Source organism: Colias eurytheme, chromosome 29, assembly GCF_061535395.1.
Source record: "Colias eurytheme isolate Ceu_HAF_F1 chromosome 29, ilColEury1 Martin Lab GWU primary, whole genome shotgun sequence".
In the NCBI taxonomy this organism is placed as follows: Eukaryota; Metazoa; Arthropoda; class Insecta; order Lepidoptera; family Pieridae; genus Colias; species Colias eurytheme.
Window position 1 is genome coordinate 6,030,592 of NC_143008.1, and position 17,522 is coordinate 6,048,113.

The 17,522-nt window shown below is 33.4% G+C and overlaps 3 protein-coding genes and 1 long non-coding RNA gene across 4 annotated transcripts; 2 read left to right on the forward strand and 2 right to left on the reverse strand.

Annotated features, from left to right (window-relative positions):
- Positions 1 to 476: 476 nt before the first annotated feature.
- Positions 477 to 6,414, reverse strand: Prosalpha2 (proteasome alpha2 subunit). Its single transcript, XM_090117880.1, has 6 exons — positions 6,326 to 6,414; positions 6,064 to 6,140; positions 5,856 to 5,954; positions 3,711 to 3,867; positions 1,604 to 1,759; positions 477 to 679 (listed from the first exon to the last, which is right to left on the reverse strand). The coding sequence occupies exons 1-6, from the start codon at positions 6,364 to 6,366 to the stop codon at positions 505 to 507; spliced, it is 705 nt and encodes a 234-aa protein (XP_089974006.1). The 5' UTR covers positions 6,367 to 6,414; the 3' UTR covers positions 477 to 504.
- Positions 6,415 to 6,451: 37 nt separating this feature from the next.
- Positions 6,452 to 9,328, forward strand: LOC149896306 (uncharacterized). Its single transcript, XR_016458349.1, has 3 exons — positions 6,452 to 6,770; positions 7,566 to 7,648; positions 8,586 to 9,328. It is a non-coding gene; the product is annotated as an uncharacterized LOC149896306 (long non-coding RNA).
- Positions 9,329 to 10,247: 919 nt separating this feature from the next.
- Positions 10,248 to 11,527, reverse strand: LOC149896307 (uncharacterized). Its single transcript, XM_090117879.1, has one exon. It carries the CDS (start codon positions 11,411 to 11,413, stop codon positions 10,268 to 10,270), a length of 1,146 nt encoding a protein of 381 aa, XP_089974005.1. The 5' UTR covers positions 11,414 to 11,527; the 3' UTR covers positions 10,248 to 10,267.
- Positions 11,528 to 11,900: 373 nt separating this feature from the next.
- On the forward strand, positions 11,901 to 16,063 carry Scgbeta (sarcoglycan beta). The gene is made up of 4 exons (XM_090118286.1): positions 11,901 to 12,232; positions 12,954 to 13,119; positions 14,319 to 14,481; positions 15,399 to 16,063. Exons 1-4 carry the CDS (start codon positions 11,944 to 11,946, stop codon positions 15,768 to 15,770), a joined length of 990 nt encoding a protein of 329 aa, XP_089974412.1. The 5' UTR covers positions 11,901 to 11,943; the 3' UTR covers positions 15,771 to 16,063.
- Positions 16,064 to 17,522: the final 1,459 nt, after the last annotated feature.

A 17,522-nucleotide genomic window follows, 5' to 3' on the forward strand; every position in this document is an offset into this window, starting at 1 on the left:
TAGGCGCCGACAGCGGCTATGAGACTCCTTTCGTGGCGCATTCAGATTTATAGAAAACATTTTTGCATGTAAAATTGAAGAAAGAAATTAAGAAACGATCCAACACAAAATTACTACCTACTATTAAATTTATAATACTAGTCTACTAGCATAAATTAATGACGAATTTTTTTAATGGGAACTATTAGAAATTATCTTATTTACGACTGTGTATTGAAATATTGTGATGGAAAGTCCATTAATTATCGATTAAAAAGTAAGTCTGACTTAAAAGCTGAAGCTGTTTGAACGCGCTTATATCAAGAACTACTGGTCCTATTTGAAAAATTCTTTCGGTGTTAGATAGCCCATTTATCAAGGAAGGCTATATGCTATATATCATCTAGCTAAGACCAACAGGAGCGGAGCACTGCGAGACACAGCTAGGCACATAACATCACTAATCAATGGGATATATAATATAAATAAAACACACGGAACCAAAACACAAATTTATTATACATATTACGGAATATTAGCTAGATAATCTTTAACATGAGCCGGTTCCAGTCTCCGGAAGCCACTTGCATCACAAATCCCCACTTCAATATTGTCCGCAGTCATTTGTCCCTCGAAACCCTCTTTGAGAGTTAAAATTGCTGTGTGCACTGCGTCATCTAGTTCTAATTCTTCTGTGTATCTGAAAATTATGGAATTTTATGAAATATGTATAGATGACTATTTATGAGTTTTTTATTCTATGCAAAATCTAACAAGACTTTGTGTAGAATAGAAAACATTTTCAATATAGATCAAGTAGATTTATTTAAAGAGTAACAAACAAATATAATATAACTAGCTTTCCGCCCGCGGTTCCACCCGCGTTTTCAAAGAAAAACCCGCATAGTTCCCGTTCCCGTCGGATTTCCGGGATAAAACCTATCCTATGTGTTAATCCAAGTTACCATATGTGTGCCAAATTTCATTGTAATCGGTTCAGTAGTATTTGCGTGAAAGAGATCCTCACAAACTTTGGCATTTATAAGTTATATTAGTTATTAGTAGGAAGGATTAATATTAACTGTTTGTTCCGGTTCCACTTGAATCAAATCTAGATAGAAAAAATCTTACAAAGAACTTGAAAATGAACAATGTTTCAACCAAACCACAATATTATGTAACATAACTACATAAGTATGAAATTTACAAATAAAAATACTTTTACAGAAAAATTATTGCTTCACTTCATTCTAATCAGAATTGATTATTTTGAAAGACACTCATCACAAACACGTTCATTATATACTTAAATATAAAAAAACATCACTTTATTATTGAAGTGAAACTTCTTTATCGGGGTTGGACAAAAATTTAGTGTAACATTTTTGCGTTACGCCGTACACGTGACATTTTTGCGTTACGCCGTACGCGTGACATTTTTGCGTTACACCATACTCGTGACATTTTTAAGGTCATATAGTTTCACTTCTTACATGTGTACTCTAGTACACGCATACATTTTTTTTTCCATCTAATGGATTTTTATCTTTTTCTTTAAAGTTAAACAAATACTAAACTGTATTTAAAGCTATAAAAATAAACACATTACTACAATAAAACCAACCTCTTTTCCAAGAAAGTTTTCCCGTTATTAAAGTTTTTCCCCATAGCGGTGGCTTTCCACGCAAAGTATGCCCCGGACGGGTCACATTGGAACAAGTAGGGACGGTCCCCGTCCCACCCGCAGATTAGGAGCGACACTCCGAACGGACGGACACCACTGGAATAAAAACATACTTTTAAAACGTAGGAATATTCAATTTATAGGAGACTAGAGGTCCGCCCCGGCTTCGCCCGTGGTACATATTTCGCAATAAAAGGTGTCCTTTTTCGGGTATCAAAATATCTCTATACCAAATTTCATGCAAATTGGTTCAGTAGTTTAGGCGTGATTGAGTATCAGACAGACAGACAGAGTTACTTTCGCATTTATCATATTAGTATGGATAGACACTGTTATGGCACAAGGAACAGAAATAAAATTGAAATGCCATTTTTCCGTTTAGCTAAAGTTAAAAATTCATTTATGGGTCAAGGTATACGCTTTTACAACAGAATTCCTCATAATATTAAAGAGTTTAGTAGTTCTAAATTTAAAACTTATATAAAAAATGTACTAGTTCAGAGAGCCTACTACAGTATTAAGGAATATATGGATGATAAAAACCCATGGATGGTTGTCGCGTAAAAACCACAGGACAGTTCTTTGGCATATTATTATTATTCCCTCAGTCCCGGAATCACAGACACAATAGAAAATCTATTGTGTCGCGGCCCGATCGGGCCGCTCGGTGGTCAATGGGTTAAAATATATTATGATGTTACATATTATGTATATTGTATAATTCAATTTTAAAACTGACATTATTTAAAAGAGCAACTATGGAGTTTTTTGCCGGTTCTTCTCCGTAGATACTGCTTTCCGAATCGGTGGTAAATGTTAAAATATGTAGTTAATGACGTTTCAAAAGTGCTTCTAGAAGAAGTCTAATTGAATAAACAAATGTTTGAGTCAACAAAAATGGCTTTTTCATTCAAATGAAGGTGTTCTTGAAATACATAAATAGCCTTTGGTGTTGCATACAATACTATGTATAAATTTTTATACGGTCAATCTGGATAATTGTGAACAAGGGTGACTGGAAGCAACTCCTCTTACACTTTTAAATAACTCTTCTTTTACATCTGTAAATCTTAATATGTATATATAAATCTCGTGTCATAATGTTTTTCCTCAATGGACTCCTAAACCACTTAACCGATTATAATAAAATTCGCACACCATGTGCAGTTCGATCCAACTTGAGAGATAGGATAGTTTAAACATGTAGGTACCACGGGCGAAGCCGGGGCGGACCACTAGTAATATATAGATCCGAATCCAGTTTTAAAAATTTGGAAATGGACTGATTATAGAAAAAAATCTTGTTATTTGCTTAAAATCCACCCACCCACCCCTGTTCACACCATGGCTATATACACAATTTATAATAACTTACACCCACATGCAAAATCAACTATAGTACATAGTACATAGTGTTTTTTCATGAAAGAGTGACACACACATACATCCGTCCTCAAAAACTTTGTAATAACATTTGTAGGATAGAATTTGTCCGCCTCCTCGGTACAGTGGTTGACGCGTGAGCGTAACACCGAGGGGTCCTGGGTTCGATTCCCGGTGGAGGCAAAGAAAAAAAAAATGTCTTGGTCTGGTAGGACACAGAAGGCTGATCACCTACTTGTCCCTAAAGAAAATCGATCAGTGAAACAGATGTATAATCCATCTGCCCCTTACCCCACTAGGGGACACGGGACTTCACTTTATACAAGTTAGAATACGTATACTTATTTTATTTATTTATTTAAGGTCAGCCAACAGTTATTTACATCAGTACAAACATACAAAAAAGGATTACAAAATAACTTGCATAAATGTAATAACTACTTAAAGGCTAACACCACATGCGAAATAAAACGGTTACATATTATGACAATAACTACAACGATTAATTCTTAGAAGTTTGTATATAACAATGTAAATAGGGTAAATCAATAAAAAAAATCCGATAAGTCAAGTAAACACACAAAACTTGACCGAGACCAATGATGTTAATCATGAGACAAATGAAGCTTATAGATACTTTAATCATACTTATAAACCAACATACCCAGACTGCGTATACTCTTGCATGACGGTAGCGACTCTCTGCACTAATTGCGCGGTAGGTATCGGCTCATGGTACATCAGGTAATACTGCTGCGCCATCTTGCGAGCCTGCGTCACGAGCAGACGATAGTCTGGACCCATGCCGGAGTAGACCATACCTGGGATTCGGAAATAGGTGGTTAAAAACTACAAATATTATTTACTAGAGGTCCGCCCCGGCTTCGCCCGTGGTACATATTATTATTTCGTAATAAAAGGTAGCCTATGGTAAAGGTATCCTTTCTCGGGTATCAAAATATCTCCATACCAAATTTCATGCAAATTGGTTCAGTAGTTTAGGCGTGATTGAGTAACAGACAGACAGACAGAGTTACTTTCGCATTTATAATATTAGTATGGATTTCCTAAGTATAAGTAGGTATATATTATAATTTATAATATTAAAATTAATTATAGTATTTTCAAGTATAATATTAAAATAGATATATATATATATATATATATATATATATTTTTATTTTAATTTTTTAATAACATTATGCAGTTTTGAGCAAAAAATACATCCACTGTCAGCAAGGCATTCTAAGGCAACCACTGAAAACAGTGTATTGCACTGAGTGGCAGGCCTTTTGTGGCATACATAGATTTAAGTTGGATTTAAGTTTCTTGTTTTATTTTATTTGTATCTTTTATGTATCCACAATAAACATATTTCATTTCATTTCATTCCATATTTCATTTCATAAAAACTACATTTTGATTCAAACTTAATGGCTGTTCGGAAGTTAGGTGCAGGTGCGAGTGTGGGCGCACAGGTTAATCTTATATATAAAATTCTCGTGTCACAATGTTAGTCTGCATACTCCTCCGAAACGGGTGGACCGATTCTCATGAAATTTTCTGTGCATATCGGGTAAGTCTGAGAATCAGCCAACATCTATTTTTCATATGTACCACGGGCGAAGCCGGGGCGGACCGCTAGTGTCCCTATAATATCAAACTAGATTTCCGCCTGCGGCTTCGCCCGCGTTTGCAAAGGAAAACCCGCATAGTTCCCGTTCCCGTGGGATTTCCGGGATAAAAACTATCCTATGTGTTAATCCAAGTTACCCTCTATATGTGTGCTAAATTTCATTGTAATCGGTTCAGTAGTTTTTACGTGAAAGAGTAACAAACATCCATACAAACTTTCGCCTTTATAATATACATTAGATATTAGATTGTTTACTGTGCATCGGATTACAGTAGGCGCTCGATAATCCGGCACGCTCAGTAGTCCGGCACTTCGGGACTCAGACAGCCCGCTCTATAATCCGGCATTTTACATAGCTGAACGCCGGATTACTGAACGAAAACGTCACAAATGATGAACCTAATATGTAATTTTAAAACGTCATAATTAATTAATATTTTAATTAATTTATGTATTTTTTTATAATAAATTCAACTTACCATTTTAAATATGAAGTCTTATTTCCTATACTAATTCGATAATCCGGCATAGAGGAAAAATTGCCGGTGCCGGATTAGCAAGCGCCTACTGTATATGATATTTCAAGCTGCCATTAAGCTTGAATCGTACTGTAGCAATGGTTGTGTTAGATTTTATCATTATGGTTAGGCATAAATATGGCGGGCAGCCAAAGATATAGCTACTTTAATACTATACATTCCATTTTTATTTTATTGTAATCACATGATATAGATAAATGACAAAGGGCAGAAAAACAAGTTGTACACTTATTGAATGTAATAAACTATGTTTTAGCGTGATGGTATATATCTTATAGCCTTCCTCGATAAATGGGCTACACAACACCGAAAGAACTTTTCAAATCGGAACAGTAGTTCTTTTAGCACGTTCAAACAAACAAACAAGCTCTTCAGCTTTATAATATTAGTATAGATTTGAAAGTTGTGTTTTAGATATATCCACATTTCTATTGAAGATTAGCGGTCCGCCCCGGCTTCGCCCGTGGTACATAATATTTACGTTTTCTCTACATAAAAACCATCCACGTACTTCAAGGAATATAATAAAAAAAGAATTATCGAAATCGGTTCAGCCGTTCTCGAGTTATGCGATTACCAACACATTTTGCGATTCATTTTTATATATAAGAGAATAAATATGGAGTAAACTCACCAATATGACCAGTGATCATCTCAACTTTGTTGACACTGTGCTCATCATACAGAATGCTTTTATGTTTGTTCTCTGTAGCTATAACCACTCCATTTGATGCTGGAACGATATAAATTAACTTTTAAAACAAAGCCACTTTAAATTTTATTTGTAGTTACGAAGATTTAGATGTAACATATTATAACCTATAGATTTTGTAAGTTTTTACCTTTAATTCCGACGGAAGTCCCGCCGGCTGCTACAGCGGCTAAGGCATATTCAATTTGCACCAATTTTCCAGATGGACTGAAATATTAGAGAGTAATTTATAGATTTGTATAGAGGACATCACGAATCAAAGTTTTGTTTGTCATTGTTTCCGTAATTGCGGGGGAATTCTAAATTTAACTTTGTGGGGTATTAGAACAATTGATAAAGCACTCAAATATGCATGAATTGTTATAAGAAATAGCGTAAATAAATAAATTTACCTAAATGTTGTTAACGAGAAACTGTAACGTTCCGACGCCATGATTACAAAGCAAATTGTCAAAATTTTCGCTCTGTCATATTTCGGTGCTGGTTTTTTTTTTTTTTTTTTGAATATTTAATGGCCTGGTTACTAGACCTTTAAGCCAATTCTTATTTATTTATCAATAATGTTCGAGATATTTTTCATTCCCTTGTCAGTAATCAGATCGCTCCGACAGTGCCTTTAATGTATCTGTACAATGCCCTATAACACTTCTTGTTTTTCAATAAATCACTCAACTGGCGGCGGGAGGAATCACTTACTTCTACTATTTCACTTGCCAATACTAGTCTATGAAATATGAACATATGGTTTTGACAGTTGAAAAAAATATGGTTCATATCGGCGATCCTCTCATTACAAAAAGTGCATATATTGCTATTAATTATGTTCAGTCTTGCAAGGTGTGAGGGTGTTTTATTGTGGCCAAATCTTAGTCTATTGATTGTGGTGATAAACTCACGACTAGCTACATCCAGCTCATCATACCACGGTCTTCTCTGTAAATCCTCTTGAATATTTCCATACCATTTTCCTTTAAATTTCTGATCCTCCTTCCAGAATTCTAACCATATACTATTTAATGAAACATTTACATCATAATAATAGTCAGTCATAGGAACATGTACCACATTTCTGACGTCAATAGCATCGACCCCTACATAAGCAGTTTTGTCCGCTATTTCATTACCCAAAATACCTTTATGTGAGGGAACCCACATAAAGGCAACTGTAGCTCCTTTATTATGTAACCGCCATACAAAATCCTTAATAAAATAGATAATATAATTACTTTTAAAATTAAGATTTACAAGTTTCAGACTATTTATAAGACTTAAAGAATCTGTTAAGATTAGAAAATATTTACAATTATTTACACAACTAATCAATCTTAAAGCTTCAAAAACTGCATATGCCTCTGCTGTATAAATAGAGCACTGTTGATGTAGAACAAAGCTTTGAGCAGTACCCCTTTGGGGATCATACACTGCACTCCTCACATAACCTGTACCTTTACTACCATCAGTGTAGACTGTATAATAGTTTTGGTTCTCTTCTAAGAATGCTAGAAAATCAGAGTTGTTATCAATTGTCCTAGATAAAATTGACATTGGATGTATAATACTATTGAATGAATGAGTGTAACATGACCAGTGAGATTGTTTTTTGATATTTGAACATTGAGATTTTATTTCCAGGAAAATATGGCACAAAGTTGGGCATATACCTTTTAGCAGATCATTAGGTGAAGTCAGTGGACCATCTGTGCTTATTAAATGAGGTGAGGTGATTTTATTTATAATAAGGAGATTATTTGATGATAGTAGTTTTAAACAATATCTTTTTGCAAGTTTGATTCGTCTCAATAACAGAGGCATAATATTTGTTTCAACTTCCATGGCCCTTATGGGAGTCGAACACATTGCCCCTGATATGATCCTCAAAGCTTTGTTCTGTATTATATCCAGTTTATGAGTATGAGTGCTATTTAAATATGCCAAGGAACTATAATCAAAATGACTTCTGACTATGGATTTATATAAAATTGAAAGTATTTTGGGATCAGCACCCCATGCTACACCTGCTAGACATCTCAAAATGTTAACACCATTTAATGCATTTCTAGATATATGTTTAATATGTTCTTCAAATGAAAGCTTGTGATCAATTACGATACCTAAGAATTTGTGGGACATTACTCTTGGAATAATTTCACCATTAAAAACAACATTGATTAGTGGTGAATCCTTACCAAATATCATTACACTACTTTTAGCAACATTTATTTTTAAATTTAATTTGTGGTGATAGTAATTACTCAACTGCCTTAGAGCAATGTTAACATTACTAATGGCTACGGTTAAATTCACATCTGAACTGTACAATGCTAAATCATCTGCAAACTGAAGTATATTTACATTTTTAGTATTTACATATTTACATATCTCACAAGTATACAAATTATATAATAAGGGTGATAAAGTTGCACCCTGCATAGTACCCTTTGAGACAGTTTTGGGTCCATGTAAGATATTGTTATGCTTAACATATAATATTCTATTATTAAGAAAATCATAAATCCATTTACACAATTGTCCAGGTACACCTGCATTGCTTAAAACCTTCACCAGTATGCCAGGATCTACATTATCAAATGCACCTTGCACATCTAGAAATACACAAACTGTGTGTAATCTCTTGTCTTTTGCATTTTTCAGATCACTTATAAGAGAAACGAAACTGTCAGCACAACTTCGTCCTCTGCGGAATCCATATTGAACATAAGGGATAACACTGTTCGATTCTGCATACCAATCAAGGCGAGTTTTCACCATGTTTTCAAATATCTTTCCAAGACATGAAGACAGTGAAATTGGACGATAGGAACTAGCCTGTTCAGGTGGTTTATCTTTTTTAAGTATAGGTAGAACACATTGAGTTTTCCATGAACTTGGTATTAACTTTTTATGCCAAAGATTATTAAGAACATTCAAAAATAAATTTTGTATTGATTCAGGTAGATGTTTAATCAATAAATATGGAAAACCATCTAAACCAGGACTAGTATTTCTCCTAGATTGTAAACTCATTAGGAATTCAGACCATGAAAAAGGATCCAATAAAAACCGTGATTGCGGATTTTCATTATTAATATTAAAATAATCGTCTAATTGAACCCGGTCAGTCAAATTGGTGCTATCTGATAGTCTATCCAGTAGTGGTTGCACAAATTCATCTTTATATGACTTATTACTAATTCTGATATTCTTAAATCTTTTAATCAGATTCCAGATTTGACTGATGGGAGTAGTTCTATTGAAACTGTTACAGAAACTATTCCAGCTAATTCTTTTTTGCTCCTTGATAGTCCTTTTTTTTAAAGCATCTAATTTTTTATAGTTAATGTAATTATTAATGGTTGGATCATTTCTGTACAATTTCAATGCTTCATAAGATTTAATAACAGATTGTTCACAGATGCTGTTCCACCAGGGAGCTGGTGGTCTACTCCTGAAGTTGGTCCTGGTGAATCTAGGAATCACAATTTCTTTGAGTTTATCAAGCCGATTACAGAACTCCTCATAAGATTTCATCGGGTTCTCTGCACTGACTATCATGTCTTGGAAGACTGAATATGATGTTTCTGCATAATGAGTCCAATCAGTTTTGTTATATAAAAATTTGTCAACATGTTTATTGATTGTGTATCTTTCAATGCACATAGTAATGTCTGTGATGGTTGGGTAATGATAACTACCCATAGGATCATCATACACAGACCACTCACAAAGTGGGGTCAATTCGGGGCTAATAAAACTGACATCTATTGCTGAAGGATTGCGTGTAGGATAATTTACAGTAGTGAAGCTACCATTATTCAAAATACATAAATCATATTCATCAATTATATCATACAAGTTTTGACCACGAGCTTTAGTAGATAGACATCCAAAAGCAATATGATGTGCATTGAAATCACCACTCACAAAAAGAGGTTTTGGTAAATCTCTTATAATATTGCGCAATCTATTCATTCTTATATGTCCGCTTGAGGGAGGGCAATACACACAAAGAATAGATAGTGTAGTATTTTCTGTATATAAACTTATTGCTATATTTTGTATATCTTCATAAAAAGAGGTATTTAAAACGTTGTATTTCAAATGTTCCTTAACTAATATTCCCACACCATTACGAGCATTTTTAGAATTTCTGTTGTAAAAATTGTAATTAGGAATATGAAATGATTGATGATCTTTCAACCATGTCTCATTTAATAAACATATATCAATATCTTTTTCATTTAAAAATTTTGTAAGAAGAGGTTTTTTGTGATTTGCACCTTGGACATTGAATTGCGCAATACGTAAAGAGGGAGTTCTATGAGTTTGTGTATCCATTATGTTGACAAATTTTTAATGAGGACATCTTTAATTAATGAAGAAGTAATTGGTTCGTTATCACTTTTATTGCCTATTTGGACCAGTGTGTGTACTAGGGCCATAAGTACATCACTGTTTCCAATGATTTGTGATTTTATATCGTGAATATTTACATTCTTTAATACAGGTTTAATATTTACAGACTTATTTACAGGTTTTTGTACAATATTTACATTTTTATTTACAGGGATGCCACGTGATGGCAGAGAAGGGAAGTCAGTACTTTCTTTTGTCTTAGCAACACTAGCATAGGTAATTTTATTTTTCTTCTCTAATATTTTATTCATTTTAATGGGACATACTTTAGAAATAGCTAAATGAGGTCCACTGCAATTCACACAGCAAATCTCATCTGGTCTATTGCATTCTTTATATGAGTGATCACCTGAACAGATTGAACACCGCTGTTTGCCATTACATATATTAGCAGAATGATTAAATTTAAAACATTTGTAACATTGTTGAAGAGGAGGAATATAATCAAAAACTCTATATGAGAATAAATCATATTGTACGTTCTCCGGTAAGGAATTTGTCAGAAATGTGATACTGACAGTTTGTGTTCCTACTAACTCATGTCCTACTTTTTTCATAAATCGCCTAACTGCAATTATTTCATATACTGAGGTTAACTTTGTAAACAATTCTTTATTTGATAGATTAGTTGGTACGAATCTGATTATACCAGTCTTTTCTATTTGTGCTGCTGGAATGTATGCTTTTATGTTGTATTTTTCCAGGAAGTTGCCGTGGTTGAGAAAATTATTAGCTGTATTGTGCTGGTTGAAGATCACAACTATTTTATTCGCGCTAATACGCCTCAGTGCTATCACACCTTTAATATTACTAAATATATGATTTAAATAGACTGGACTTTTATTTCCTATTCTTTCTTCTTTGTTTTTACTTTCCACAAATACTTTGAATTGCATGTTTATGTTACTGTCCGGATAGAGTCTTTTATAATTTGGTTTACGGAAAGGTAGAAAAGAGGAGTCACTCTCACCACCGCCGCCAGTACCCGAAACATCTCGATCTTCTGGATGTCGTGGTCTCTTCTTAGATTTGGGCGGGTTATCGCCGCCCCCCTCATTTCCATCCATTTTTTATGAATACGCTATATTAATGTTCTAATTTTTAACTTATTTACACTTATTTATGAAGAAATTGTATTTAATTTAATTTAAATTTCAAAACTATGAACCGCGCTTTTTCAAATTCCCGCCAAAAAAAAAAAAAAAAAAACTTTCGGTGCTGGTTTGACAAATTTATGTTCGGATAATCGCCCTAAATGAAAACATGAAAGTGTGTAGAAAATGAAATTAAAATCATTGTTATTTTTTTTTATTATTATAAATAATTTAAAGACATATTAAACAGTTTTTTGTATCATTTTATGGAGTACATTAAATATATTTCTAAACAAATAATTTTTATTTATAAGATTACCGATTATAGTTACGATTTTTACTCATCACTACTACTAAATTTTGATTGGCTACTTTTCAACCAATAGCATTGCAATGCTTTCGCTCAATAATTTGAGTTTTGAAGATTGCGTCAATACAGTAAATAAATCAGTCCATCAGTCTATTTTTAAATAGTTATCTCAAAATAGTATAAAAACATAGAAATGCTCACAAATCTACGTGGGATATCACCGCTGTCGGAAACAATGTCTGACAACACGTTAGAAAGGCAACGCGCTGAAAGAGCTCTAATAACCAAAACTCCGTCACTGCCTCACAAGAATTTATTAAAAACCAATTATTCCGATACCAATGGGAATGATGTTAGTAAAAATGTGTATAAAGGTCGAAAAACCTTCGTGTTTTGGACATTGGTGTGTTTATTGTTTATTCTGGCGATTGGAAACCTTATTTTAACTTTTATTATACTCGCTGTATTACGACTTGGTCAAGGTAAGTCTTAAGTCTATGTAGTTTAAAATCCAGCATGTAAGTAGTAAGTTCTATTAATTTAGACCTTTAAAAACGGAATTTTTTGTAGTTAATATTGAAACAGTTAAGTGACCACTCTATATTATATCCCAAACCAATCTTTTTATGACTCCTTAATAGTAAACTTTGGTCTTGAAGGTATTTTCACCAGCGGCAAGGACCAGTACTTCTAAAGATTATCGCCTACATACATACAAAAACCTAATCTTTATAAAATATTAATATCCATACTAACTTTATGGTATATATGTTTGTGTCTGGAGATAGTTTGGAGGCTAATTAACGATATAGGCTCCTTTTTACTACAGTTATAAATATAATTCCATAAGACTTCAATATAAATATAAGTTCAGTAAGACTTTCATGTGTGAAGCTACAGGTAGAAAAACTAAACAAATATCTAAAAACTGTCCTACAACTGTCTTATTATCCTACTATCCTTCCTGCTTCCTTCCTATCCTATACTATAAATGCAAAAGTTTGTGAGGATGTATATGTGTGTGTTTGTTACTCTTTCATGCAAATACTACTGAACCGATTACAATGAAATTAAGCACACATATAGAGGGTAACTTGGATTAACACATAGGATAAATTTTATCCCGGAAATCCCACGGGAACGGAAACTATGCGGGTTTTTCTATGAAAACGCGGGCGGAAAGACAGTAAAATATAATTTCAGGTCTAGAAAGCATGGAGTTCCTACCAGAGCACAATGCTATAAAATTCTTTGGTGAAACGAACCTGGATCATGTGTACAAGAAAGATGGACTGATTGAAAGCTTCCAAGATGTTCCCATGGTGATAAGCAGTGAGAATGGATCTGTGCTGTTCAATTTGCAGACTCGGTAAGTGCTTAGTGCGATTTATAGTTCAGATCAATTTCATTCAATATATACTCAAACTCAAACATTTATTTATTCAATTAGACTTCTTTTAGAAGCACTTTCGAATCGTCAATACATATTTTTAACATTTACCACCGATTTGGAAAGCAGTATCTATGGAGAAGAACCGACAAGAAACTTCATAGTTGCTCTTTTAAAATCATGTCAATATTATAATTTAATTTTACATAGTAATATGTAACTACATAATATATGCCAAAGATCTGTCCTGTGATTCTTATATCTATATGAATATTATAAAGCTGAAGAGTTTGTTTGTTTGAACGCGCTAATCTCAGGAACTACTGGTCCGATTTGAAAAATTCTTTCGGCGTTAGTTAGCCCATTTATCGAGGAAGGTTATAGGCTATATATCATCACCCTTAGACCAACAGGAGAGGAGCCACGCGGGTGAAACCGCGGAGCGCAGCTAGTATATTATAAACAATATTTAACTCGCTATCAATAACTGGTTATTGTAATTGATATATATCTAACGTTGATTATCATGGATGGATGACATGTTGATTTTAAAAGAGCAACTATAGAATTTCTTGCCGGATCTTCTCCATAGATACTGCTTTCCGAATCGGTGGTAAATGTTAAAATATGTTATGATGATTCGAAAGTGCTTCTCGAAGAAGTCTAATTGAATAAATAAATGTTTGAGTTTGATGGAATAAGTTAACTGCGATGGCTAGTTTCAAGTTTGTGAATGCACTTATGAAGATTTACTAACAAGAATATACATAGTACAATTTATTGTTAAGAGCTTAGAACTAGGGGGCAATACATCTCTTATTGACAAAAAATTGGGGTAGTTCTTATTTACATTATTTTGTTATTTTTTCAACGATAACACATGTTTTAGAGTGACGAGATTGGGGGCTAAAAAAGAAATAAAAAACCCAATTAGTAAAGTAATTTTATTAATTTATCATTTATTTATATATATTTTGTTGTAATTGCTTTTTTAGGGTAGTTTTAAAATTTCCATTTTTTATTAATTTTCAGTCTATCTCGTTCTGACATGCGTCACATACATCTGCAAGAAATCTTTATTATATAAAAAGTTACCATATTTGGTAGAATTTAAATTTGAAAGTCTTATAACTTAAAAAAGGGTAGTTTTAAATATCAATTTTTTTGTAAATTTCCAGTCTATCCCGCTCAGACACGCGTCTAACAGTGAACAACTCGGGCGTGTTCATACGGGGCGTGAATTCGTTCGATTTAACCGAACCCGCGACCGGCGAGACGGTGTTCAGCACGAACAGCGCTGAGATGTCGATCACTGAACCATTGAACAATTTGATTGCTAAGGTAAGTTCTGTATAATATTTTTGTATATGTATAACACTATCTTTATTCATTGTATATTATATAATTCGATATTTATTGAAGTGAAACTTCTTTATCGGGGTTGGAAAAAATTTAGTGTAACATTTTTTCGTTACGCGTGACATTTTTCCGTTACGCGCCATCTTTTTCTTATCCCTACCACGCGTGATTCGACGTATACTTTCTCTAGCGGAGTAGGGATAGCATATCGTTTTAACAAGATATAAAATGAGGTCATAAAGAAGTTTCACTTCTTACGTGTGTACACGCACACATTTTTTTTTAATTCTTTGTTTACATAGGCCTTATTTATTGTTCACCCGCCTCTTTATAATGTGGTAATAATATGGAAGAGATCGCTATCTTTTTTTGTTGTTTTGTGTCTCTCGATGTTAGCCAGAAGGGCTTCTACATCTTAACGCGAACGGAAATTTGCTACAAAAATATATGCACACGATGTAAGAAAAACATATGCTATCAGAAAATACTAACGTTTCCATAGAAATTTTTTGTGAAATATGAATGCAATGGCAGGCAATGTCGGCATATTTCACGGTACTGAGTAAAGATATAGGATAAAATAAAAAACAATACTTATTAAAGCACTGGCTTCGCCCGCGTGGTGTTTTGATAGAAGGTAGCTTATGTTCTTTCTCAGGGTCTACATTTTTAGGGATTTATAGGGAACTAGCTTCCGCCCGCGGCTTCGCACGCGTGGTGTTTTGATAAAAGGTAGATTGTCTGTGCCAAATTTCATCAAAATCGGTTGAGAGGTTTAAGCGGGAAAGCGTAACAGACAGACAGAGTTACTTTCGCATTTATAATATTAGTACTTAGTAGGGATTCTATATTTCAATATGCAATTTGTATTTTAAACATGTATTTTTTCAATTTTCCAGCAAGTTTCCACAAAGCGGATATCCTCCCCCGTGGATGAAGACCTACTCCTCCGTTCTGAAGCATCAGCCCACCTCCAGGGTGCTGAAGGAACCCACATGGAGTCCAAACTACTCCATTGGTCAGCTGACCAGGACATTTACCTAAAATCCATAAATGGTTCCATAGTTCTTAGTGGGAAAGAGGGGGTTTTTATAGATGTCCGATATTTGCCCATAGCCGTGCCCCTGAATAAAGGGGATAGGGCAATAGGCCAGTTCAAAGTGTGTGTCTGTATGCCCCAAGGGAAGTTGTTCAGGGTTGCCGTGCCTTCGGGGCAGAAGGTCACGTGCTCTCATGTCAATATGACGGGGGATTTGAACCCTTGCTTGTAAAAAGTTTTCCGAAAAGAAAAATTTTAGAGATATTTAAATAACTTTCTTGGGATTGGATAGGTCGTGTAAAAAGGAATATTTTGCAAGGAAAAATAAATGGCAATTTGATTTTTCTGGTTTTATGGCATTCATATAAATGTAGTAAATTTATAAAGAATAGAATAAATTCGATCGCTCTGGCGGGTCACGAGTGGCTGAGTTGGTCAGGCATCCGCCCCGGAATGGCGCGAAAGGATGCGGGTTCGAGTCCCGCTGAGTGATCGAATTTTTTCTATTCTTTATAAAATTATAAATAAATGGTGAGTTGGTTTTATTTTTGTAAAAATAGGGGTAGATTGAAAATGCTGTCATTATAGGTCAATACGCTTATTAGAGTAAAAATACGGTCTATATTTGGGATGTTAAAGCATGATTTGCTTCTTTTTTTTCATAATAGTGTAAATTAATAAGGCAATATTGTCATTACCATAAATTGTCTTGTTTAGAAAAAATAATATTATTTATTTTATTTATTTCATCTATCAAGGATTTTGATGAAAACAAAAACATACACTTAAAGATGTTACATATTTTTAATATCATTATATAATTTGCATTTAAAAGGAATGAGATAGCATGAAAGTGAAAGAGAGACGTATATAAAGTGACAGTTAAATTTGGCGCCAAACGTATTAATTTTTTTTGTCTGTTAAAATTTTTTTACTGATTAAAAAACAAATTAATTGTATTATAATTAATACTTATTTTAAATATGCCTATATATTATCTTGGATATTTTTTCTATACATATAAAAATACAATGTGTAGTACTTATTGTTAAAATATTAAATAGAGATGTGTTAGTTTTTATGTTGTTACTGTTTTTAGCATTTAAAATGTATTTATTGATAGTTTTGTAAGTTAAACATATTTTTATGCACAAAATAGATTTTGAAAACTTTTGTTTTATAAAAGTATTTTTTTTATTTCCCATATTCTGATCTCTAATGTTAAAATATACAGGGTGTAATCGTTAAGTGTGCACAAGCGATTATTCCGTAACTATTGCAGATATCAAAAAACTTTAAACTGATATCGAAGATATACCTAATGAGTAAAATGACAATAATAACTTTATAAAAATAAAACGAGAAATATCCAAAAATTTTACATCAAACACGTCAAGTTTTTTGATATATGCAATAGTTACGGAATAATCACATCGATTACACCTTGTATACAGGGTGTCCCAAAAAGTAGTAATGAACTGGGCTATCCGAATCACCTCCATGCGATTTTTCGTATTTTCGGAGTTATGACATTTTTTTTTCAATTATTCACCTATCGCCGAATACGATGATATTTTCATGGTGACGTGAATTATTGCGATAGATGCTCGATTTTTTTTGTGTGCTAAGCTGAAAGATACGTGCAATAATTGACGTCACCGTGAGTGAAAATATCATCGATGATTCGGATAGCCCTCTAGGTCCTCTATCTCCCAGCTTCCGTTCATCACTACTTTTTGGGACATTCTGTATATAGAACCTAAAATATATTAAAGTTGAATTTTATTTCGATAAAAAACAGTATTATTAATATAATACGTCCATCAGAGGCACTTTATTGTATTTATTTTTAAAATACTCGCAGATGTAATTAAAATTATTTATTTTTTGATTTCTAGTCAAACTACTTGATGTATGTAGAATAGATAATAAAAAAATATGAAATGGTGTATTATTAATTATTCTACTACCCTACCGCTGTTAT

Bases quoted from the DNA above. Each gene is read 5' to 3' on its own strand.
- Prosalpha2 (XM_090117880.1), bottom strand. From the start codon at position 6,366: ATGGCGTCGGAACGTTACAGTTTCTCGTTAACAACATTTAG. The intron at 5,955-6,063 runs GTAAAAACTTAC...ATATCGTTCCAG, and splicing joins GACTTCCGTCGGAATTAAAG to CATCAAATGGAGTGGTTATA. The intron at 3,868-5,855 runs GTGAGTTTACTC...TCCGAATCCCAG, and splicing joins GATGATCACTGGTCATATTG to GTATGGTCTACTCCGGCATG.
- LOC149896307 (XM_090117879.1), bottom strand. From the start codon at position 11,413: ATGGATGGAAATGAGGGGGGCGGCGATAACCCGCCCAAATCTAAGAAG.
- Scgbeta (XM_090118286.1), top strand. From the start codon at position 11,944: ATGCTCACAAATCTACGTGGGATATCACCGCTGTCGGAAACAATGTCT. The intron at 12,233-12,953 runs GTAAGTCTTAAG...ATATAATTTCAG, and splicing joins TGTATTACGACTTGGTCAAG to GTCTAGAAAGCATGGAGTTC. The intron at 13,120-14,318 runs GTAAGTGCTTAG...GTAAATTTCCAG, and splicing joins CTGTTCAATTTGCAGACTCG to TCTATCCCGCTCAGACACGC.